Source organism: Lycium ferocissimum, chromosome 1 (genome assembly GCF_029784015.1).
Source record: "Lycium ferocissimum isolate CSIRO_LF1 chromosome 1, AGI_CSIRO_Lferr_CH_V1, whole genome shotgun sequence".
Taxonomy (NCBI): Eukaryota; Viridiplantae; Streptophyta; class Magnoliopsida; order Solanales; family Solanaceae; genus Lycium; species Lycium ferocissimum.
In genome coordinates, this window is record NC_081342.1 from 28,948,568 (window position 1) to 28,974,317 (window position 25,750).

The window sequence follows — 25,750 nt, forward strand, 5'->3', positions numbered from 1 at the left end:
AGTCTGAAAAGGGGACAGAGCATACACTTTCACCAAAAATTGATGAAGCGATTGAGTGGGGTAGAAAAAGGGAAGAAGGGGAGCGTCGATTCACAGTCTTGGGCTCCAGGGAATTATACATAGCCTGGAAGACGATAAAAGCTAATAGCAATGAGACTAAAGCATTCAATGAGGAGAAGCGGGTGACTTGGAATGGATTGCAAGACATGTGTCCAGGGATCATCCACAAATTGAAAGCATTAAGATGGAACTACTTCACGAAAGCTGGCGAGTATTGTCCAGTTCTATTGAGGGAGTTCTATGCTACCTATGGGGATTTCTTGAATACCAAGCTCAGTCACCGCCAACCCAAAAAAAACTTAAGCATTTCAACTGGATCTCGGTACGAGGTATTGATGTTGATTGCTCGGTCGATAAAGTTGATGATATCATAGATAAGCAAAGGGAAGGTGACCTGGTTGAAAGATGGCCCCCACGTTCCTCAGATTATAATGAAAGGATCAAAACTCCATCCGAGCAGTGTCTTTTGGGTGGCATCAATTATTGTCTTTGGGACACCAGTGTGGATTTACCCAACAATTGGTATTCACAAGAGCACCCTCAACCTCGAGGCGAAATTCTGGCTATTTATAGTGTCCTCGAGAGTGTTGCCATCAAAGAATGACACCGACATCTCCATTGAAAAGTGTATTCTTATTGCTTCCCTCATGTCCGTATTTATAGTCGATGTGGGGCTGATTATTCGGGATGAACTAAAGGATCGTGCCACGTAGAAAAATACTTCGCTCCCTTTCCCATGCCTTATTATAGAATTATCTTGGGAGGGCAGGGGTGTGTAAGATTGAGAGGTTAGATAGAATGGTAAAGGCTGAGCAGACAGCTGATATTACCCGATTAGAATTGGGTAGCAAGAAGATAAAGAGGAGTACTGAGCAGCTAAGGGCCCCAGTTACTGTGATTGATCTGCACATTCTTGACCCCGAGGACCAACCGACTGCTTTTGGGTTTAAAAGAGGGCAAGAGCAGATTAAGGGGTGTATTAAGGCAATTGAGCTCAGACTTGAGCGCATTGAAGGTGGTGGTAATGATGGTCCTCCAGCCATTCAAGTAGACTTGGCACAGGTCAAGGCAGATATTCAAGGGCTGAAAATCCCTGAAATGGAGCCTAGTGCACCTATTCTACCATCCGGTGTGGACCTATTCTCTACTGAGGCCATTGGAAGATGAGGTAACTAAGGGTGTTCACTACACTCATGGGCCGATGGAGCTAGTACTTCCTCTACTCCCCCAGTTGATATTCCTCTTCCACCGTCAATCGGTCCTGAAATACTCACACTCGCTTTTGAGAAGTCGTTGAGTGGTGATCTGCTGCTACACCACATTTTCTTGTCCTACCTTTGGAGGTCCTTCCTGCTGATCAGAATCCTACTCCACACACGGAGTTTGACATTGACCTAGACGCAACTTAGACGGATGCTTGAAGCGTCCCAAAAAAGCTCCTCACCTCTTGTTTTAAGAAGAAGAAGAAGATGATGATGATCTAGTGCCAAGAAGAAGATGATGATGATCTAGTGACACCACACTCACAGGCCGACAGAGCTAGTACTTCCTCTACTCCCCCAGTTGATATTCCTCTTCCACCGTCAGTCGATCCTGAAACACTCACACCCGCTTTTAAGGAGCCGTTGAGTGGTGATTTATTGCTACACCACGTTTTCTTGTCCTACCTTTGGAGGTCCTTCCTGCTGATCAGACTCCTACTCCACACATGGAGTTTGACATTGACCCAGACACAACTTAGACGGATGCTTTAAGCGTCCCCAGAAAGCTCCTCACCTTTTGTTTTACATTTGATGCACTGGGGACACTGCATGTTTATTTTGTTAGCGGTGGAGTAGCTCATGTTTTGATGTGTTGGTGTGGAAGTTTTTGGAGCTCTTGGGTTTTCTTTGCCAGTGTTCTTTCCTAAGAGCTTTTATTTTCTGTTGAACTAGGAATGTCTAGGCAGTATTTGAGCTTATTGTTTCTGTTCAAGTATAGCAAAGTATTATGACTTATATGGTGATGATTTAATTAGTTCATGGCATGTACTTGTGTTATCTTTTGAAAATATACCTCTCCAATTTTTTTTTTTTTAGTTGTGCGTAAGTATTTGAAGGTGAATGAATTAACTTGCATGACTCATTTGGTGACATTGTGCTTATTAGAAACCGAATTGTGAATGATTGTTATCTTGAGTGCTAGGTTGGGAAGTTAATTAAAAAATAGTGAAATAATCTATGTGCCATGTATTGTAAGGTAGTGTTATCTAAGTCATGTGCATAATTGTGGTCTAGAACTTGCCAGGATAGTGTCTCAAGGAGAAATCCCAAACGACACTTGGTTTGAAAAAGGATGTTAGGCTTTCTTTTGATCGTATTTGTGCCTTAAATTTCCTACCCTTGCATATTTTCCCTAGTCAACCCCTTTTGAGTCTTTAACCCTTTCTTTGGCAACTTTGTTACAAGCTTTATCCTTTTGTTCTTCATTGATCTAGTTTTTGACACCCTACCTCCCTAAGAACTTAGAAATTGCAAATATCGGCTAAAAGCCTACGTTTGGGGGTGATGGTTTGAAAAAGTTGTGATATGAGAGTTGCTTAAAAGGTGAAAAGGTGAGAATAAAAATATTGAATCTTCCTTGGTAGTTTAAATATATATATATATATATATATATATAAAATGATGAAGAAAAAGGAAAGAAGCATAAAAAGTTGCGAATAAATGGATGACTAGATGGTGGAATGACAAATAAAGAAAAGGTTGGAATAGTTTTGAAGGATTGGTGCTTTAATTGTTGCAAGTAGTAGCGCTTAGGGAGGTTTGAGTCACTATTTCCAAAGTTTACCCCACCTTAACCAAAAGCCTACAATACAACCCGCAAGTCCTAATTGATTTTGAACTGAGTGTGTTTACATTAGTGGAGAAATACTTGAAAGGCAAGCCTATGATATCACATTTATGCATTTGTACATTCTTGTGAGTGTGAGTTGTTCTATTCTCCTTTGTCTTTTGTCCCGTGTTGATTGTAAATATGTGTGTTTTGAGACTTTCTTTGGTCTTTGTGAGGGCATGTGGATTACAAAACTTAATGAAGGAATTACTTCTCGGCTGAGGATTCTTGACTACTTCCTTGAGGCTAATAGCATTGTGTCACAGAGTAAAGCGGTTAGTTAATCTTTAACCTTTGAGTAAATGCACCATATTTTGCAAAAAGAAGAATGCGTGGTAGTCATATCTTGAATGTGTGCTTGTAACTGATTACTATCACCATTGTAGTCATTATCACTTTGAGATGTTTGAACATTTGTCATTTAGTTACAGTTTCGTTTTAAGTTGCTTGAGGACAAGAAAAAGTTTAAGTTTGGGGGTGTTGATGTGCCATGAAATTAAGGCACATTTAATGCTAATTTCTTCGACTTTTGTGACTCTTTAAGTACCTTTTGTGTTACTTTTCTTGTGTTTGTGTCGTTTTGTAGGATAGGATGTTCGGAGAGCATAACAGATCAAAATGGAGCAAAACAGATCAAGGTTACAGGAGAGCATGACGAGCGAACCGCAAGTCATGCTTGCGAGACGCAGATGAAACGCAGAAGGTGACAGCGATTTGATAAATTGGAAGCAACATATGCGAGCACCATCTGCGATTTGATGTCGCAGATGATGTCACCCACACAGTGAAGTTGGCATAACTTGCGGAAGTTTGGCGCAACCTGCGACACCACCTGTGGCTCGCATGCCATGCATGCAGGGGTGTTTTTGTCCAAAGCTGGTGCACGTTTTTGGGATGTTATAAATTCTCTCCTATGATTTTGTAAAAGGCATTCTCTATTCAGTTTTTGTTGTCTCATAGTATTAAAAGCATTTAGTGTTAGTTGTTGAAGACTTTTAAGAAGAATGTTGTACTTTTGTCATCATCTTCCATTACCTTTGTAAGCACTAGGAATGTTGACTTTACTCGTCTTTTATTTAATCAAAACTAGTATTCATCTAGTCATCATCTTTCATTTTTATGGGAGTATCTAGTCAATCTTATTGATAATATATGTTTATTTAAATATTCATCTTTAATTTAAACTTTAAAATTTTTACTTTCATTTATAAATATTGATATATTTTTTTGATTAAAAATATCAAATATTGACCTAAATTTAGTATGCTTTTCTTAAGAAATATTTCATTATTTCCTAATTATTTTTCGTTCGACAAAGAACTTTGCTTTAATGAGAGCATATTAATACATACAGTTTAAACAGATGTAGGACTACATTTAGAACGCATCGTTACAGTTTAAACAGATGTAGGACTACATTTAGAACGCATCGTTTCAGCCGTGACTTATGTATATGTATCCCTTCCCATGAAATTCAAAAGCATATTTATTATATTTAATTTTAATTTTGTTATACATATTTCTCGATATAGTGTAATAAAATATTTCAAATATATAGTACTTCTTAGAGCCCGTTTGGATTGGCATATAAGTTGCTTATAAGCTGTTTTCAGCTTTTTTGAGTGTTTTACAAGCACTTAAAGTCATTTTGTTCTTAAAATAAGCCTCAAAAACATAATTGAGCGTTTGACTTAGTTTTTATGTCAGCGACTTATAAGTCGCTTAAAATAAGCCCATCCAAACAGGCTCTTAGTATTTGAAAAGTAGGCTGATCTTTATTACTGATAATGATAAACTTAGTTCCACCAACTCAGGCTAATCTGTATATAAGGTTTTAAATTTTGAATATAGATTTATTATATTTATCTTTTAATGTTCTTTAATAAGTTACTATTAAATTGATTAATTCTAAGTTATTACATAACTTAGATGACATTATCTTAAAATTGCCAAGTGGCTTGTTATTAGTTAGCCACTTGGCTTAACCACATTGATTATACCTCTCTTATTTTATCTATATAGATAGATATAGATATAGATGAGTAGCTAAACCACTAGTTAAGATTGTGGGACCAAATATATTAGTTATGTGATTGGGTTTTTGTATTCAAACTTTATTTGTACGTTAAAAGGTTTTTTCTATTAACTCTTCAAACTTGAACTACTTTTAATGGTGGCCAACATTATTTGTGCCTAAATACTTTTACTTTGCTTGAAAAAGAAAGTAGAAGTTAGGAAAAGAGTTAAATAACAAATATTTAGGGCTTTAAACCCTATCTAATAGCTTGAGCTAGAATAGGAAAGCTACTTGAAACTAAAATGGATGTTCACATTTGCAACATTTTAAGGCTTGGAAAAGCTTAGTTGTCACGCCCCGAACCATGGCCTGGGCGTAACACGGCACTCGGGCCTTGCTTGCATGTGTCCGAGCGAACCTCATGGCTTGCTTGTCGACATGGGCATCAAAACAATATATCTATATGATGCAATTTAAATGAATCATGAAAATATAATTTGGAATAAAGTCTTGAAATTATCTCATAGCATGAAAATTCATGAAAACGTAATAGTCCGCAAAACATGAAAGCATAATCGACTCTCGTGAACTAATATCCGTCTATGAAACCTCTAAAACATGTCCGAATACTAACTACCAGGACATGGCCCTAGACTACCATAAATCGAATACTAATACGGACTCCATGTCGAACCCCGAGAGAAGTGGGGGGCTCACCAATAAGCCGATAACCGAGGTGATCCCATCACAGGCGTATGCTCCCGAAAATTGACCGCACGCGAAGTGCGTGTGCCCCGGGCAAAAGGGACGTTAGTACATGGTGAATAGTACTAGTATGTAAAACTTGCTGAAATGAAGAACATGGCACAACATAGGTATAGGACATGAGCTGAAACTGAATGTAACTTGACCATGAGCATGAAACGTGAGTAAAGTCCGAAAACAAGAATCAATGAAAATACATGTATATAAAACTTCTTGTAACGTGGGGAATGCTATAGTGTAACCGACAACATGATCTGGTACTTGCGTCCTACCAGGAGAACACTCACACCTTGCCAGGGAATATGAGATTTAAGTAATAATAAGCATGTAAGGATCCAACCGCATAATGAAGGTGTTGCCTCTTGTCGACAACCCTTATCCTACGGTGGCGACGTAGTTTCGGGCTATCTGAGCCTTCTCGGTTAACTAAGCAATCCCAAAAACATGAACATGATATAGTTGGCTAAGAAGCCCATGATTTTCGTGAAATAACTTGTAATCATGATTTCACGAAATAACTTGTAACATGGTTTCATGAAATATCTTGTAATATGGTTTCATGAGATAACTTGTCGTAGTCTTGCAAACATGTTCTTGATTCATGAGTAATAATGTAGTTCATAATTATATATATAATTGACTTGAAAACATGCTTGTAACTTGCTACACAAAATCATAAAATTTCATATAAACATAATGAGAACACATGAGGAAGAATTCATGATTCATGGATTAAGCTAGGGGTCCTAATAACCGTAATGGAAGATTAGGAATACAATAACGAATATAGATACAAAGTTCATGTATATAAATACATAAATACGGGCTACCAATATGTTGGGTTTAATGCCCTAGGGTTTGAACTTCATGGATATCAAGAAACGGAGCATGGGGAAGAACATAGAGATTCCCACATGTGGATGGAAGTTCTACATACCTTAGTCGCTCCAAAACTTGAATTAAAGACTTGAGCTTTGAAGAGGATTTCCAAAATCTTGAATTCTTGAACCTTGAGATGGGTTTTCTTGAAAACCCTAGTTTTAGGAATGATGATTTCTTATTTAGATCATTAAAGTATATGTTAGAATTGAGTTGGAATAATTAGAGTAGGCTTACCTTGGTGTTCTTGATGATGGGAGAGGGTAGGAGGTCGTTCTAGGGCTTGAAGGAATGAAAAATAATGATTTGAACTGATATGGATGAATATATACGTTTTGGAAAATTAAATTTACGTACACTCGTATTTTGAAATACTAGCGAAGTATTTTGAAATTCCGTATTCGAAAGGACTGCACCGCGTCTCTTCGGTAAAATGGCCATAACTCTTTGCACAGATGTCCGTTTGACCCCCATAATATACCGTTGGAAAGGCATTTCAAAGCTCTACAACTTTCATCAAGGAAGTTTTCCCAAATTCCAAATACGTTTTGAAATACGGGCTATATTTTAAAATACGGTCCGTATTTAACAATGTAACATCCAAATGTCAAATTCCAGAATGCTCAGAAATCCTTGATACCAGTTTACGTTTTGAAATACGGGCCATATACTGAAATACGGTCCGTATTTAACAACATAACGTCCAAATGCCAAATTCCGGAATGTTCGAGAAATCCTTGGTAACGGTTTACGACTTGATTTACGACCGTAAATCCGAAATACGGTATCGTTCGTGGCGTAAACGCCCATCTTACAACTGAACAGGGAAATTCCAATTCTCACATCCTTTATCTACTTCTCTAAGTCTAGGATCATGGTCAAAGCTTAGGTTAACGATATGAGGTGTTACATTAGTAATGAGATTTACCAATTTGGTTGAAAGACTTTTGGTAAAATTAAGTAACCTATTGTTTACTACTTCTAAACATACAAATAAGTTAAATTTATACCCATTTGCATTAATTTCCTTTGGGGACCACAACCTTAGTCCTTTTACCAATAGATTAAAGTCACAACAAGATTTCTCTAGCAATTAGTGTGATAAACTTAAAATCAAACAATATTTATACCCCCTTCCCTAGAAATATAGACTATTAGTTGAGCATTACACTTGAAAAGTATATTTCTTCATCGTATTTCCCGTGGGATTTGACCCCAACCTCGTTGGGTTCTATATTTGATCAACGACTGCTTTACTCCTATTTTAAGGGTGTGATTTGGGCGTATCAAATTTTGGCGCCGTTGCCGGGGAATACGGTCTAGAAATTAACCAATTAGTGTAAAACTCTACTTTTAGTCTTTATTTCTCCTCTTACTCTTTGTTGTTGCTTGTGTTGATTTAGGTGAAATAATGGATATTGAATCCGATGATGGCATTGTGGAGGAGACCGGGTATGCAGCCGCTATCCGCCCACCTCTGCTTCAAGGGAACACGAGTTTCCATGTTAACAGCATAATGTTGCACCTGCTCAACACTAAGGGCCTATTCTGAGGTCTACCCATTGATGACCCGAATAGGCACCTTAAGAAGTTTCTTGGGGTATGTACCACCAACGTGGACCCAAACGTCTCAAGCGAGGCGATCAAGTTAAGGCTTTTCCTGTTCTCTCTCACGGGGGAAGCTACCGCATGGTTGGATGATCTTCTGTCCGGGTCCATCACTAATTGGGAGGAATTGACCAAAGCTTTCCTCAAGAAGTTTTTTCCTCCATCCCGAATATTGCAACTCCATGACAAAATCAACAACTTTCGTCAACTTCCAAATGAGGCTCTTCATGAAGCTTGGACTCGATTAAAAAAGAAAGATTTGTCCAAAGCATGGGTTGTCCGATAGTGTTATTCTCCAAACATTCTATCGGTCACTTGACTCGGTCAACAAGTCGGTGGCTAACAATATTGCAGAGGGGTCCGTTATGGACAATTCATATGATGTTGTGAGTGCTCTACTCGATAAATTGACCGAGACCAATAAAGCTTGGCATACTAGAGAGGCGGAAGTCGTTGGAGGAGGTCCTTCTAAAATAGTATTGTCTCGGAAGACCATCACCATCAATATAAATCATTTATAAGTTTGATGGATTTACACACACAATTGAGAAACAATCACTCTTCCGGTACAATTTTTTTTATTCTACTTTGATAAGAAAATTAATTTTATGAATATAATGAAATTTCTAACGATTCTGTCATGGTTTTTTTACTTCAGTTGTTTCTTTTCTCGAACCGCTTTCATTTGCTTGTCTTAAGCCGAGTGTCAATCGGAAACAACCTCTCTATTTTCCAAGGTAGGGGTAAGATCTGTGTACATTCTATCCTGCCTTGACCCCACTTGAATTACATGGGTATGTTGTTGTAACGAAATTTCTAACGAAATTGAAACAAATAACTAAATATTATAAAGGCCTAAGCTTGTAAACAAAGAGACATCAACTATCGCACTACCTTATAAGGCTGCAAAATTGAATTATAAATATTTAACTTCAGACATTCTAATTCAATTCTCGAAGCGAGTAACATCATATTTGCTTAAATTAGACCATAAAAACAAGTTTCAACAACTAATTTCTAGTTATTGGAAATTGATAGAGTGCACTAAAAATTGAACTATTTTTTTCTTTTTTAGGTTTTCTACCCACCTCCACTCCTTCCTCCATCCTCACGTATTTTCTACTTCATATATTTTATTTTACTTTTATAAAAAACTTGTAAAAATTAGGAAGTTTGCGTGGTTAAATTTGGTATTGGGGATGGGTTGTGATTGGGGGTGGGGACAAGTGGAGTGGGTGGTTGTGGGATGGGGGTTGTAAAAAGAAAAAAAATAATCTCATTTTTAATTTTTTTTTTTATAAAAGTAAAAAATAAAATATATGAAATAGAAAATTTGGGAGGCGTGGGTGGGGGAGTTGGGTGGAGAGGTAGTGTAGGGTGGGGTTGGGGTGGGTGAAGATGAAGTGCGTTCGAGGGTGGTGGTTGGGTGGGAGATGAAATTTGGTTGGGGGTGGGTGTGGGTGAGGTGGTGGGGCTTGGGTGGGTATTTTCGGGGAAATATTTTCTACTAATCAATCGAACATGAAAAAATAAGTAAGAAATTCACTTATTTTCACGATCCAACCGAACATGAGAAAATAAATATAAATTCACTTATTTTTCAAGAACACATTTTCCGTGAAAAACATTTTTCTCCATACCGAACACACCCTTAGTTTAAAAATTGTGTATTTGACTAGAAATTGGGTAACAACTACAAAAATTGTTAATATCAAATTGCAGTTTGATTCTTAATTATGTGTGTTGATCTATCAAACTTATAAATGATTTATGTTGGTGGTGATGATACCTGTATATGTTGAAAGTATTGGTGATTTTGAGTGGGTGGTGAAAGAAGAATGGTCGCCTCGGTGTTATGAGTTGGTATGCCACATAGCTAAAGTAGATATGGTTAACTAAGAAAAAATAAATTTGAGAAGCTTTATAATGTTAGGGCTTATAAGAATCGATAATATATTAAATATTTTTCAATAGTAAAAGCTCAAATATGACACCTTTTTTTCATATAAATAAATGTTTCAAAAATCAGCAACACTGAACCTTTTCTTTTTGTAATTAATTTATGGGTATGAAAACATCTCCTATAGCCACTTGATTAAAAAAAAATCACTAAATGAATATCTCATCAGTGCGGTCCCAATTCCCAACATCTAAGCAATAAAAATCTCATCACCCAAAAAAAAAAAGGAAAAAAAAAAAGATAACAAATATTTCTTTAATTAAAAAAATCGAAGAACATTAAGATGTACTAATTTCTAATTTAAAAAAAATCAATTGCGTGGGTGTACCCAAATATTCCTTTTGTAGGCGCACTACAATTACTCAAAATTGAAAAAAGGTAAACTGGGCTAGCGGTAGTGGGTTTTTTTAATTTTTATGGGGAAATCTCTTCCTTCACCAAATAGAATTCAAGATTTTGCGAGTAGAATTATCAGTTCGAATAGAATCCAGCAGGGCCCGACCCGAATAAAAGCCCCACCCAGCAGAATCAGGTCAAAGGCGGTGGTCAACGGCGGCGAATCATCATCGGAGCAAAGGCTGTTGAAGAAGAATAAGAATATTATGGAAGAAGTAGGTTCTAATTCCAATTCGAGTACATCCAGGAGGGTCCCACTTGCTGACGTGGTGGCTGATTGTGTTAAGAGGTGGTTCCAGGATACACTTAAGGAGGCTAAAGCTGGTGATACTAATATGCAAGTCCTTGTTGGTCAGATGTATTTTAGTGGTTATGGTATTTCCAGAGATGCACATAAGGTGTTTGATTTTTTGCTCTTCTTTTGTTTAATTATTATTCCTTGTCTTTTTGTTCACTATATATAGTTGCTAAGAATCCTGAAGTTGGTGATTTGTACATAACCTAGTGTAGAAATTCATGTTTTCCATTGATAAGATATGAACAGAGAAAAACACCTAAGGGTGTGGCCTAGTGGTCAATGAAGTGGGTTGAGGATCATGAGGTCTTTGGTTCAAACCCCGGCGGAGACAAAAACACTAAGTGATTTCTTTCCATCTGTCCTAGCCTTGGTGGACAGAGTTATCTTGTACCTGTTGCTGGTGGGAGGTGGCAGGTATCACGTGGAATTAGTCGAGGTGCACGCAAGCTGGCCGGACACCACGGTTATCTAAAAACAAAAAGATATGAATACAAGGTCTTTGATTTTGTATTATCCTTTGCAGTAGTTCTTTATCCTTCGATTTCTGTTATTATATGTTGCATCTTGTATTTCGATTATCGTATTTTGTTGGTAGTTATTGCTAAGGTCTGTGTACATTCTACTCTCCCCAGAACCCACTAAAGTGGGATTATAATGGGTATGTTGTTGTTGTATTTCTTACTTGCCTTAGTTGACTATATAGTTGCTCATAGGTTGCTAAGAATCTAGAACTTTGGTGATTTATAAATAGGGTTAATGGTTAAAAAAAACACACCTGATTGTTTCCTTTTCCTACCTGAACTATCACTATCTATGTATTAAAACACACCTAGTTGAGTAGATGGTGAAAAGGGAACAACTAATAGTTGGCCCAGTCAGCTTTGAGTTGTGTTTTAATATATAGATGATGATAGTTTAGGAAAAGGGATAGATGATGATAGTTACTGATAGTTGGGGTGTGACTCTCGCAAAATAGTGATAGTTTCGGTGTGTTTTGGCCATTAACTCTTATAAAATAACCTAGCATAGGAATTCATGTTTTCCATTGACAAGACATGAACATAGAAAACACCCCCATAAAACAGATTGTTGGAAGAGCACAGTCTGAACTTAGAACTGCTTTTACACTTGAACTTTTGACACTTTTTTGTGCTTATACAAAGTAAAGTTGAACTTTTAGCCCCTTTATCTAATGTTGAATAGACAACCTATTCTAAGTAAGAAGAGCTTTTTGGATTTGATTTAAAAAAAAAAAAAAAAAAAAACTTTGCTGACAATTACATATTTTTTATTTTGTTTTGAAGAGTCCTCTGAATATTTTGGTCTTACATTAGTTTTGATAACAAGGGTGAAAAATGGGATAAACAGCTGACAACAAATGTTTATCATTGTCAAGCACATGAAATATCTTCAAGTATGAAATTCAGGCTCGTGTGTGCCTTATAATACTACAAGAAACCCATAATTAAGAAAATGTGTCCGTCATGTGAAGACAACAATCCAGTTTATCTTCATTTCTTTAATATAATTCAAGAGAAGGATAAGCAAAACTAGAGTGCGCCTGCATAGTTTTAAGGGCTTGTTTTCTTCTTAATCAAAACACACTTAATTAAGAGGATTTACTGTCATGTACGTGCTTACTTATCTTCTCTGTAGTCCAAGTGGAAAACCAGAGTGTGCCCACTCAATTTTATTTATATTGACTAAAAGTTGCTCAAAATTTTCAAAGCAGTCAAAGGATATGGGAAATGCTTCTACTGATTGATCATTTTGGGTACAGGGAAGAGCTTGGATTAGCCGAGCTTCTAAGAGTCGGTCATCGGCATGGAAAGTGAGTGATAAACGCCCAGGTATGGACTTTCTGCTTGCTTATCATATTGGTTTGCTATTTTGTGGTGTTCATCATTTTTTTTTTTGGCAGGCTATAATGCCAGTGATTCTGATTCTGATGATACTGTGGGGGACGCCAAGCAAAATTGAAGCTCTTTTCATCCGTAAAACAAGCTATGGCATCGTAAGTTCCATTCGCATTCATTGCGCGCACACAAAAAAGGGTCCTTTGAATTCATTTCTTTCACTCTTGTTGTGCAAACTGTTGAGCTTACGGTCTTGTTTTACTTCTGCTCTACGTTGTTTGAAAATTGTTGCACTTGCTAGGGTATTGAACTCTGTATGTAGTAGTGTATGATAATGCCACTATATCTATATTACTTGACATTTGAAAACTTCTTTAGCAGCAAGTATTTCTGTGACATTATAGATCCTCTAAAGACCATAGAGTTGAGTTGATTTATCTTTCATACAAATATCTCAGTGATTTGAGAGTTTTTACAGGGTACATGGGGTTGATGTACGTTATATTTTGGGGGTGTATATCAAGAAGGTTTATTAATACTGAACTAAGATAGTGTCGAAGTACATGCAATTGTAAATACATCAAAACTCTCGTACAGGATTTTGTACCAAAAGTATAAATGGAATTAAATAGAACTTTTAGCCCTCCTTATTTGCTTTCGGCATTTCTTGTTTCTCGCCAAATCATCCAAAATATGCAAAAAGAAGCTACACTCCACACTTCTTTCTTTCTGGGGCTCAGCTCTCTTGTCCAACTCGTGGCAGAAACGTGACAGCTTCTGCCACTGTAATAGGTTATACCCATGATTAATTAAATAATAAATAAGTTCCATTGCAAAATTACAAGATGATCCTCCCCTTACTTTTTACACAAGCAACATCAACTGACTACTATGCAATTTCACGCCCATAAGTTATTCGCAGTCAAGATAGCACCCAATCTGCGCGTATGTAAAGAAAGCCACTTCCTTAGGTGTCTTAGTTTTTCAAACATTGATGTGGGCCTCATATCACCCTATTATAGAAGCCCTTATAGTACATTTTCATTGGAACTTTTTAGATTATGCTTTTTATTTTAGATCATTGTGTTGAGCTCTCCAAACTGGAGTGACTTTAAGTGCTCGTTGGTTGCATCACCGGTACAAAATCCCCCATTAGCTATACAATGTTTGGTTAAACTTTTTATTCTTGCATAAAATTCTGCACTACACAATACATTGTTTGGTTGTCATTTTCCTTGCCCTCATAAGTAATACTTGCATAAGTTATGCAGGAATTTATGTAACGCAGATAGAAAGTGGAATAAGAAGGGGATTAGTAATACATGGATTAAAACAATAAAATGACCACAATGACCTTGTATTAAACAATTTTTAAAGAGTGAACAAAACACATATTGTAATCCTATTACACTCCCTGAATTACTAATCCCCACATAACAATCCCTGCATTACTAATCTCTATATTACAATCTCTGCACTATTGATTCCTGCATAACACTTCTCTAAATCAAACGACCCCCAAGTTTTAGGAAGAAATTTATAATGCCTTCCTATTGTGAGTCATGAATAAGTCTCCTAATGAGATGTCCCGTGATACTTTGATGTCCATCTCTCCGTATTAGTCAGCTAGCATTGCTTAGTAGTTGTGAAAGAGAATAAAGTGAGAAACTTTCCTTTAGGGTTATTCTCCATGTGAACGTCCAACCAAAATTGCATATAGTTGCTGTTAGCCTCCCCATAAAGCTAAATGAACTTAGAGAACTCTTTCTCCCCTTTTATGACTCCTTTCCACAAATATTTTTCATTAGTAGTATGAGCACCTAAAATAAAGCAGTATGAGAGCCAGTTGTGTTGTCTACATCCGTACTTCCCCTGAAGCAGAACTAACTCCCTCCAGATGGCATTTCCTTGCATGCAAATCTCTGTAGCAATTTCCTCATGACAGTTAGGTCTAAAGTATGTGCTTTACAAATGCCCATTCTCCTGTTTTAATTAGGGCCATTATCTTATCTCATCCTACAAATAGTCTACTTTATCCACTAGCTCCACTGCAGAAAACGTCCTGTAGTTTTTCAGTCCTCATGCTAACCGATGCTAGAATTGTAAACAATGATATGAAGTATGTGGTGTTACAGTGCCGCCTTTACAAGGATTATTTTGTTGCCCTCAAACAAGGACCAACCTCATTTTGATTCTCTGTATCCCTGATAGTCTCAGTTCAGTGTCCTTAAACTTTCCTCCTGGAGATAGGTCCATGTTATGTATCCAGAATGTTAGCCAACTTACCCCACAAGCTCATGTTAATTCTGGAGTGCTTTGTACTACTCTATCAGTCTATCAGTAATAATTCTGCATATTCCAAGTTTATATGTGGTCCAGAGACAACTTTAAACCACATCATGTTCTGCGCAAGAATGTTACGTGTCTCACCTGTGCTTTAGAAGATGAACACATCATCTGCTATTGAAGATTGAAATAGAGGTGCCTTTTCGTTCTTTTTTGAAATGGTAACAGGTTTGTATTGAAATCAAAAGGGTCTGTGAAGGCCATTGTTACAAGGAGTGGAATCTAAATATGCTACACAAAAATTCAACTAGAAACTATAGACTCTACACAAAAATTCTCTTTTCGTTCCTTCACTGCGTACATAACTGCTGCTCAACCTCTAGCTACGGATTGTTCCACCTATCTACCGCCGATGACAATACGTCTAATACCTCCACCTAATCAATCAATAAATCGATATTTCAATTGCTAATTAGTTGGAATCGGCTATATGAATCATGTCTATTAATCCCTCTTTATTTAGCATATTTAATTTTAAACTGAATAATTTATATTTTGAGGCCATTCGGGTTTTCTAAATCTCACACTTACCCCGGCTCAAACATACAACTATTAAACCAGAATAAGAAGATTCTTGGCAGACATGATCGGATGCAAAACAAGAGAATCTCATAGTGGTATCCAATGATATTTTCACCTCTTATATTTTGCCCCAAGTCCTTTTTGAAAAGGATGTGTAATCAGAAATACCAATTCAATGGCCGTAGACCTTTTTGATGTTAATTACTAATTCTGGTTTATCACATCTCAGCCTAGAGCCTATTGTCTCATTAGCAAACGTACTTGCATCCAGAGTTTCTCTGCCTCACCAGTGAGCATTCTGCTTGCTAGATGTGAGCTTATATCCTTCATTACCGACCTCAATTTTACTGACAACACCTTTGCCACAATCTTGTACATCCCTACCCGAGTTATAAGTTAAAAAATCTTTAGTATGCACCGCCTTTCCTCTCTCTGGAATCATGATTATATATGAGTAACCAAGGGTGCCATCTTTTGAAAGATTTTTTACGAGGAATAGCACCATGTGAGGGTGCTAGATTCCACATGAAAAAAATTCTAATCTTCCCCACTCAGTGTTTTGGAAGGTGCGCGGCGACAAAAAGCGACAAGGGCCTTCCTCACCTTTTTGAGAGGCGAGAGGCGAGGTGCTCGCCTTTTTGAATTGAGGCACCAATTACTACCAAAAAAATAAAATATTTAATTGCATTTATAAATTATCAAAATCTCGATAACAATAACATATTAGCAAATATTTCAATTCAAAAATTAAAAGTAGATAGTAGATACTAAAAGTGTAGAACTTGAATGACTCAATAATTCATATTTCATAAGACAAGCAATACTAAAAGTCTATTCTAGTTCATCTTCAAGATTTTCAAGTCCTTGAATTCGAAGTTTCTAAACAGTGACCGGGAGAAGTTGCACAGTTCCAGACTTCCAGTCGACTGAAAGAGATACGTATCGTAAAACCATAACTCGACGTTTTATGTTTTGCTTCAGCCTCTTTTTTTTTTCTTTTTCTTTTTCTTTTTTTTTTCAAAAAAAAAAAAAGGCGACACCTTTCTCGCCTCATCACCTTTTCTCGCCTTTAACTTAAAATTTTCCCTTTTACCCTTAATGAAATGACTTATAGCCACACAAATATCTATGGCTTGTTTCAGACAACAAGTTTCAGAAGTCTTTCTTTCTTTCTCAAACTCTGTGCCAGTCAAACTATATCACATAAATCGGGACGGAGGGAGTAAATATGTTCCTATCTAACGGAATGCTATGTGATCAAATGACAAATTTATTGTTGAGAAAAAGATAGCTTTTTCCGAATGAAATGAAAATAGGATTCATGCACAAAAGATTTCCCATTCCTTAGCCGGAAGAATATGTGGCCGTGAAAGAAGGATTATGGATCCATATTGGTGGAAGTGATCCTTGCATTTCATCAAATTATTGTTTACTACGTCACAATCCTATTTGGAAAATGTGTAAGCGAGGCCATGTGGTCGAAGTGCTTTATCATGCGAGCAATTCTCTAAAGCATGTTTAGACGTCGTTATCAAAACTCAAAAGGTTTTTTCAAGCTCTTTTCTTCATGGCTAATACTCTGCAATTTTACCCCTCCGCGCCTGGCATGAACACTTCCTTTTCCTTATGTAGTGTATGTAAATATTGTAGAATCTTTTCCCTAAATTGATTATCCTCATGAACTCCTATCCATTTATTTAAATTTGTATCTTTTTAAGGAAGCCACAGTCAATCCTTTCTATAACAGCATCGTTGGGTTCGAAATTTTTTTGTTGTTATACACCTATAACATCATTTGCCATTAAAATAGAAGTTGGTACGTTATAGGCAAAAAGATGCATAAAATATATTTATTTTTTAGTTTTAATGTTGTAAAAAATAACAAATTATTTAAATTTTAAATCTCAAGATATGAATACTTAACTAACTAAGCATTAAAGAAAGTTAATACAATTTCAATAAATCCATAACTGAATGTGTAAAGTTTTAAGTTCTAAGGCACACATTTTAAATCTACAGTACTTGAAAATTAAATTCTTTCAAGATTGATGGAAGAAATTCATAATTGTAGCTTGTTTCGTAGAATCCAATATCTTAGTGTGATATAACGCTTGAATTTACAAAAATTTGCGTCCAAACTTTCAGCAAACGGGTATCCAATTGCTTTCCCTTGAAGAGAATCTAAGAGTTGAACCGTTGAATCTGCTAACTCAGTCCAAGTAACAATAGGTTGAGGTTCTTTGTCAGCACTTTCATTGTCGTCTCTCATGGCTTCCATATTCTCTTGTTCTATTTTTATAAAGATAGTTAATAATTATATTACCAAAAAAAGCAAATAGGTGTTATATGGGGGGTAATTTTACAAAGAGCGTATTGTTATAAAGTTGGCTGTTGCTGGTATTAAGTAAATGTTGTTATAGAAAAGTAAAATATAACATAAAAAATCGGTTCCGAAAAATCTTAGTCAAGTTATAGAGAGGTATTGTTGTATGTGGATCTTTTTGTTATAGAGAGGTCTGACTGTATATCTTTAATGAGCACTAGGCATGCGACCGAAGAACTTGATGTTGTATCTCCTTTTCCAACGAATTTACGTGGGAACTATTTCGAGCAACATCTGTCCTACGCTACGATTGATCTCCTTTTGCAGGGTCTTGTCATCATTAGTCTCCCCATCATTCTCCTCTTTGATCTTCAGATTGCTCTATTCGATTGAACAAATTTTCAATGTTTGTCTCTACCCTTGCAAACAACTTGACGACTTACAAATCCATCCTTAATGCTCTCAGCTTCTTGAAGCTCGGCTCTCCATCAAACCCCTTTTTTTTGGGGGTAAGCAAATATATTATTGATACCAAAAGTGAATATTTACAAAGTCAAATAGGTGCAGACCACCAATTTATCAACAGAGGACTAAACTTAGCGAAAGGTAAAGAACTAAGGCTAACCTATCACTAGTCAACTGTTACAAGCAACTTTAAAAACAAACTGGCAGCATTGAGAAACACAAAAAAATACAACTCTAGTGATGCCTTCCTGCCTCTGATATGGGTATGAAGAACAATATCTCTGCAAATTTTGTCCATCTGAAAATGACCATCTTGAAGCCTGATGCAATTCCTTACCCTCCAAATGGTGGGTACTGTCATTGCAAAGATGCAGCTAATGATTGCACCTCTGCCAGATTTCCTTTTAGCTCAGTTACACACCCATTGGAGTTCATCATGCCAGCACCTAATAGATCTCTGAATTTCCATCCGAAGCAGTGGTCTCTGCTACAGTCTCCTTGTAATAGAGCATTCAAAGAACAAGTGATCCAAAGTTTCCACTGTTTTAGAACAGAACACACAATCCACGGGAACTTGTATGCCAAATTTGAGTAGTCCGTCAACTGTAGCCAGCCTCTTCGAAGCAGCTAACCATAGAATGAATTTGTGTCGGATGGATGTTTGGTTGTAGTGCAGTTCCTCTCCATGGGACTTCTTGGTATTGTGGCATAAGGTGAGTATACTGTATACATACTCTTTATGGAGAATTTCCCTTAACCACAGAGTGTAGTCTAGGTTATAAATCCCCTTGCAGAGAGTTGTTCTGTAGGACATGTTTCATGGATTCTAAAAATTTTCTGACCACCCAAGTTGCATTACTTGGGATGGTCAAGTTTCAATTGAAGCAGACTTTATATAGTAAGAGTGTGGGAGAATTAAATGTAAACTTTAAATTTCCTTTATTTTTGCTGATTTCTTTTTTTTGAATCTTCCGTCTCCTTCCATGATTGTCTGGAGCCTTTAAGCTAAGGGGTTAATTATGAGCACCCAAAAGTTGAGAATATTGTCTGAAGCTTTTGGCATTTGAATCTCGAGCTTAGAGAACCTAGTTCCTAATATTGTAATAGTGCCTGGTATTTTTTATTTTCATTTTTTTATAACCGTGGTGTCCAGCCAGCTTGCGCGCACCTCGACTAATTCCACGGGTACCTACCACCTCTCATTAGCAACAGGTACCAGGTAACTCTGTCCACCCAGGCTAGGACAGATGGGAAGAACCTAGTTTTTTTTTTTCTCTGCTAGGATTTGAATAGTGCCTAGTATTGTACTCCCTCCGTGTCAATTTATGTGATGGCGTTTGACTGGTCACAGAGTTTAAGAAAGAAAGAAAGACTTTTGAAACTTGTGGTATACGATAAGCCATAGATACTTTTGTGGCTGTAGGTAAATTGGGTGTTTTAAAGTTAAAGTAAATTGGGCATTTTAAAGTTAAGTTGTGAATATAGAAAGCTGTCATTCTTTTTAGGAATGACTAAAAAGGAAAGAGTCACTTAAATTGGGACGGGGGGAGTAATTGCTTTCTAACGGAGTGTGATGGTAGTGAATTTTGAGGTGAAAATATTGGATAGGTAAAAATTAAATAACCTTTCCGATTATTCCTTCTGCTCCAAAATAGACCCAGAAAATTCATAGGTTTGCATGTAATCAGGCCTACATTAGCAAAAACTTCAATTAAGAGTTGTAATCTGTTTGCTTTTTGTGGACTGTTAAGTTGAGGAAATTTCTTCTCTTCTTTTACCTAAAAGAACAGTAGAATGGATCTAATATAGGTTTCTAGAGTGAAAAGGAAACTTCGCATTACTTAGCATAATTGTATTTGATATAGACTTAGGCCCTTCTCACCTTTATTGATGTCAAGGTAACAGGAAGCAGAATAAGATGAGTGTCTATGTTAAAGTCTATGTATATAGTTGCTTGAAAGGCATTTAAGATGGAATAAACTTGACAATTTGGTCTAAATAAGTGCATAAAAAGATAGTGTGGCTACTTTTTGCTCCATCACTTGTGACAATTTTTCTGTGCTGATAAAGACTGTAATTTGAATGAGTTTTAGTTAAGTTCTCACTAGTTTGCATTTTATGATTTCCAGTTTGCTCATTCATTGAGAAAGAAAATCGAGTAGGTTTTGATTTTTTAGCATTTATGGGATTGTTGCTTTACTGTAAAACATGAGCTGACACGCTTATTTTTGCAGTTGTAAAAACAAATAGAGCTAGTCTTTTCTATCTTTGTGATATCTATTGTCTTTCTTGGTTGGTTACTGTCTAGTAATGCCGACTGTTGGTGGCATTTTCTGTTGGTTGTATCAGAACAAATGATATCCTAATACATGTGCTTTTAGGAAGCAAAGTGTGCAGGATACAACTATTGCCTGCCATTCTTTAGAGGGCCAGGGAAACTACTTTCCATTTGCTATGTAACCTCTTCTTTAATGGTAGTCTTTTGTGGGGTTGATGAGGGGAGGAGTCTGTTAGCTTATCCAATCATCTCAGTAGAAATGGAGCAAAATATTAAATTGTACTAATATTTAGCATCCTTTTCGAATTTCTTCTACCCACAGCCACATAATAATTTTCATGCTCGAAACTTTGTATCCTACAATTCACTAATTATAATTTGTTTCATGCAGTGAATCTTGGTGCTATTCCTATTCCAGCCGCCAATCCCCTGTAGTTTGGTGACAGACGTCGAACTGGGTTTACTGTTCTGATCTCCGTGATCATTTTTCTTTTTAAAAAAAAATCTAAGTACTCGATGTCCATAGTGTTATTTTGTCCGACTGGACTGTTAGCAAATGACATTATTTATCATTAGATGATTTTCTGTGGCATGGTGGTTTGATCTTGTAATTCTGGCTTAACTGGAAGAAAACCTAAAAGATAATGATTCTTTGTTTAGTTCGTCAAGCCAGCTTCAGTGGATTTTGCCTTGGTGTCAAGTTGCTTTTAGTAGTGTTGCATGCTAGAGAGTTGTCCATTTGCGGCAAATATCGATACATTTGGTAATTTATGTTGAAAGCGGAACTTAACTGTGAAATGGACAAGAGTTAAAAAAAAAAAGAGGAAAACGTTCTGACGGTACTGACGAGAAGGAAATATACATATACAACCAGGGATGCACAATAACATTGCTTCCTTGGAATTAAATTACTAGGAGCATGTGGCATCTCCATTGCACCTCATCTATATAAAAACAATTGAATCTGGTTTGAGAATTGAACATGATGTTACTGTGGCTTCCTTATGCCTTAGCTTTGTTGGAGCAATTATTCTCCAGGAAAACCATAGCTTTGTTGAAGCCGTTGTTATTCAGGAACGTTGGTTTTCACGTTTCTGTTTCCTCCACTCCCATGGCATTTCAGGATTTCTGGCTGCCCACAAGCCTATTCGTTTTGCTCGAGCATCTTTCTCCCACTAAACCCATTGAGACAAATATTTAGAAAAATTGCCTTGGTTAGTCTATAGCCTTGGTTAGTCTATAGCGACATGAAAACGCAGATTACCTTTTCTAACTCTGGACGCTTGTCATACGCGGTATAGTGCCAGGCCAAGCCCTTCTTCAGCATGACTTCCTACATGAGAAGTCAACTCAGAACTAGAAGAGTCTTAATTGAATAACTGAGAGAAGAAAGTATTGTATCAGATTTCAGTACCTGTGCAAATATGCCATTACAGTATATATCCCCTACACAGCGGCCATAACGATCCTCGTCAAAAACTAAGACCCTTAAACTCTTACCCTGAACAACTTTAGTCAGTTCTTCCTTGGCCTCTTTACCATATGGCATTGCACTTTCTGGTGCATCTATTCCCCTGATTTCTTCTTCATTCGTTATTTACCAATTTGATATATATATAGCAGAATTATAAAAACATTTTCCAAGGAAGTGTCTGGATACCTTAATCTGATCCTATATTTTCGAGCAAGAACTTCGTCATGATTCACTGGTATCACCCTGTGACAAAAACTCAACTCAGAGAACTGAAATCAATTGGGTGAATGAAAATCAAAACAGACAAAGCTATGCTCATGCAACTGACCTGTATCCTGAATCTATGATCTTTTTGTGCAGTTCATCTGCCTTCGGATAATTCTTCTGAGCCCGTGCTTTTGATCTTTGAACTGCCGCAGCTTGCACGTCTCTTGGGAGACACGATGACTCTCTAGGTTCTGTTGCACTAACATATACAGTCACCGTATCTCCATCTGCCACAGCCTTTGCATCAACCTAGCACATAAATACTAGGAGTATTACACTAATCGTTCAAATATGCTGATTAAGAGGCTAAGCATGTTTTGAGATATTAATAATCTTACGGGGAGAGTATGCAATTCAAACTTGAGTCCATGTGGGTGTGATGGAGGAGCACCATCAGTAGTTAGTTCTACTAGGGAGTGAGGAAGTGGAAGACCATAGAAAGCCAGTAACCCCTGAAATCAAATATTAAGTTTCTGACAATCTTGCTACACATTATAAGTTATGTTGCTCTGACTCTTTGAAAATAGTGACGAGTGCGTGTCCGCTCGTCCAAAAGTAATGCATTTTGAAGGATCTGACACAGGTGTGACATCATTTTTCGAGAGTTCGAGCAACATGTTCAAACAAGAGGTGGGAAATTTAGTATAGTACAAAGTTACAACCTCAACATCTGCTTTCTGATGTCTCTTCAAGGTCTGGATAACAAGCCTTGAGGCTTCTTCAGGTGTTTTAGGGGGAGGCTTTGTTTCTCTCCATGAGTCTGAAAGTTTCTTATACCTTCATTTATCACCAAAGATGCACAAGTTAGGAAAGCAATAATACAGATCAAACTAGATAACACAGAACCGCAGCTAATTCTGTTAGGTGAATTAATTGGTTAATGAAATAAAGTGTTACCAGTTAGCTTGAGCCTTCTTGGATGATACAACGTGCTTACTCAGTCCTTGAGGAACCTAAGGAAAACTCAACAAAGTTTACATTTTTATAACAGGATCCAACTAAAACTTAACAACCCAGATCTCCAAATCAATTAATTAGCAATTGTAAAGAGGACAAGAAATTCAGGTTAAAGGGAGAGTAGAAGCAAAAATAAATTAAAGTTACCTGGGAGGTGATTTCAAAGTTGTAGAGATCCTGTGCTAGAGCTGAAACACCGGGCGCGGAGCCATGATGGCCAAGGGAATCAGAATCTGCTGAAGGTTTGCAGCAATGACCATACAACAATCTTATAGCGTTACCCATTCTTGGGATCTAAATTATTCTTTTCTGTTGAGTTTTTTGAAGCAGAAAAAGAAGACAATTCAAGATTATTATGTGAAGACAATTTGGTTTTAGATTTTAGGTTAGAAGATGGTGATGGTAGGGAATCCTTTGTTAAATTGGAGCTGAGGAAAATTGATGATTTAACTTTAGGTACATAATGGGTTTTCATTGGTTTAAGAATACGTGATTTCTACACTTAAATCCATAAATATCTGATGTGGCCCCTGCCTTGGGGGTCAACGTCTCAACGGTATTTTGCAATTCTCTGTCCTACGCGTATATTGTAATATTGTTTGTTTAGTTTTACACATTGGAAAAAACATATTTACAGCCTTACAAGTCACTTCAGCAATCTAATACAAATGGTAATTGCACAATTAAAATTACAGTGACAAAGAATTTTACATTGTTAGCGGATGTAATCAAAGTCCTCTTTTTTTTTTTTTTTCTGCTTCTATTTTATTATTTTCAAAGAACAATTTCTCATAAAAGTTATTCTCCCAAGAACTTTTTGCAAAATTTCATGTTCCTAACATGAAGTAGGAACTTCTGAGATTATAAATTTAAGAATGCAAGCGCTTATACGATGATGACATTATATAGTGAAAAAACCCTCTCTCTAGTTAATTAACACGCGTATGTTAAACTCAATGAGTTCAGAGGTACCATGACCAAAACAATGTTTTTTAAAGTAATATACAACCAAAGAAAAGGAATAGGAAATATGCATAAATCTCAAAAGACAAAGCAAAAAGAATGCCACTGCATGTGTTTTATAAAGTGATCAGAAAGTCATGTCCAAAACACATCCATAGCGATGGTATTAGATGATGAAAGACATCACATTTGTTCTGAATTTTGTGATTTGGAATACACCCTCTCTCTTGCCGACACATTTAACATAAGCGAAACAGCCCCTTGATTCGTGAAAAGATAAAATAGCCCCTTGAATGTTGACTTACATATACACAACACAGAAGCGTGAGTAAGTCAAATTCATTGCATTGGGATCCACCGTCCCTATCATGCAGCGATAGCGCTCAAAGTGGGCCCAGTTGTTTTTGGGGTTCGATATTTTTGTAACCCAAAAAAAAAAAATTTGAGAACCAAACTAATCCATTAAAAAAAAAAAAAAAAAAGACCAAATTCAGTTTTCCACGCATAACTGTGCGTAAAACCCAACCAACCCTTTATTCTTTGGAAATCAAACTTAAAATTAAGGTTTTTTGCGTCTTTTCACCAAGATTAGTCGCGTTTCAAAACACCTAATATAAATATTTTATATAACTTAATATTTTTTTTTAGTATCAATAATATCGGTACCATTATATCAAGTATAGTTATATACATTTGGATCGTCGTTTTAGGGATTGTAAAGTGCTCGGTACATTTGAAAGCTTGTTATATTTAGGTTTAAGTGTCATATTTTATAGGGTTTTGATTAATCTCTTTTGTTTTACTCCCAAAGCTAAGTACTTTTTTGGTTCAAGACGAGAAGTTCATAATAATTGAAAAATATTTCATTCCATTAGCAACGAAATACATCATTAAATTATAATAGTCTTAAAAAAAAAAAAATCAAGTTCTAGACACCCTTCTTCTACTTCCGGATATGCCGCCACCACGGAGTTTTGCCACATGAACGCTTATCATGCCCAAATTACTTACATGTCGAGCACTCGATGTAAGTCTTTTCGCTAACATCCATTTGATTGTGATAACGGGTTAGCTTATTTTTTTCCCAATTTACGAATATGGTTCTTGTTCGCAATCACAGTAAAACGGCGCGGCCGGCCAATAAGCTTGATCACCAAGGGAACGAATTGGCCCGAATATGCTTTAAGGCATTTTACGACCTTATATTCCTCCGCCACATAATCAGCTTACATTTCGGCCATTCTCTCAAAGCACTTCGACCGCATTTATGCAGAACATGGTACGTGGTACGTTTTCACTTACCACAAGTGCATAATTGTGTACGCTCGGTAACGATATGTTTGTTTCCTCCTTTGCCGTCGCAATAACTAGTTCTAACTTCATACACTCGTCGAACGACGTCATACTCTGGCCATTTCGCGACCTCCGCCTTTCTTCTACGGTGC

The 25,750-nt window shown here is 36.8% G+C and overlaps 2 protein-coding genes across 3 annotated transcripts; one reads left to right on the top strand and one right to left on the bottom strand.

Annotated features, from left to right (window-relative positions):
- Window positions 1–10,401: 10,401 nt before the first annotated feature.
- LOC132053628 (uncharacterized) lies at window positions 10,402–21,327 on the top strand. 2 transcript variants are annotated; one of them, XM_059445720.1, is made up of 4 exons: window positions 10,402–10,954; window positions 12,635–12,704; window positions 12,776–12,868; window positions 20,748–21,000. In XM_059445720.1, the coding sequence occupies exons 1-3, from the start codon at window positions 10,577–10,579 to the stop codon at window positions 12,832–12,834; spliced, it is 507 nt and encodes a 168-aa protein (XP_059301703.1). In that variant the 5' UTR covers window positions 10,402–10,576; the 3' UTR covers window positions 12,835–12,868; window positions 20,748–21,000. The 2 variants fall into 2 exon arrangements, with proteins under 2 accessions (XP_059301703.1, XP_059301701.1); XM_059445718.1 differs by lacking the exon at window positions 20,748–21,000 and adding an exon at window positions 21,036–21,327 and having other exon boundaries at window positions 10,406–10,954.
- A 125-nt stretch (window positions 21,328–21,452) lies between these two features.
- On the bottom strand, window positions 21,453–23,806 carry LOC132053620 (staphylococcal-like nuclease CAN2). Its single transcript, XM_059445711.1, has 9 exons — window positions 23,490–23,806; window positions 23,283–23,338; window positions 23,048–23,162; window positions 22,724–22,837; window positions 22,447–22,634; window positions 22,305–22,361; window positions 22,059–22,218; window positions 21,909–21,977; window positions 21,453–21,819 (listed from the first exon to the last, which is right to left on the bottom strand). The coding sequence occupies exons 1-9, from the start codon at window positions 23,625–23,627 to the stop codon at window positions 21,715–21,717; spliced, it is 1,002 nt and encodes a 333-aa protein (XP_059301694.1). The 5' UTR covers window positions 23,628–23,806; the 3' UTR covers window positions 21,453–21,714.
- Window positions 23,807–25,750: the final 1,944 nt, after the last annotated feature.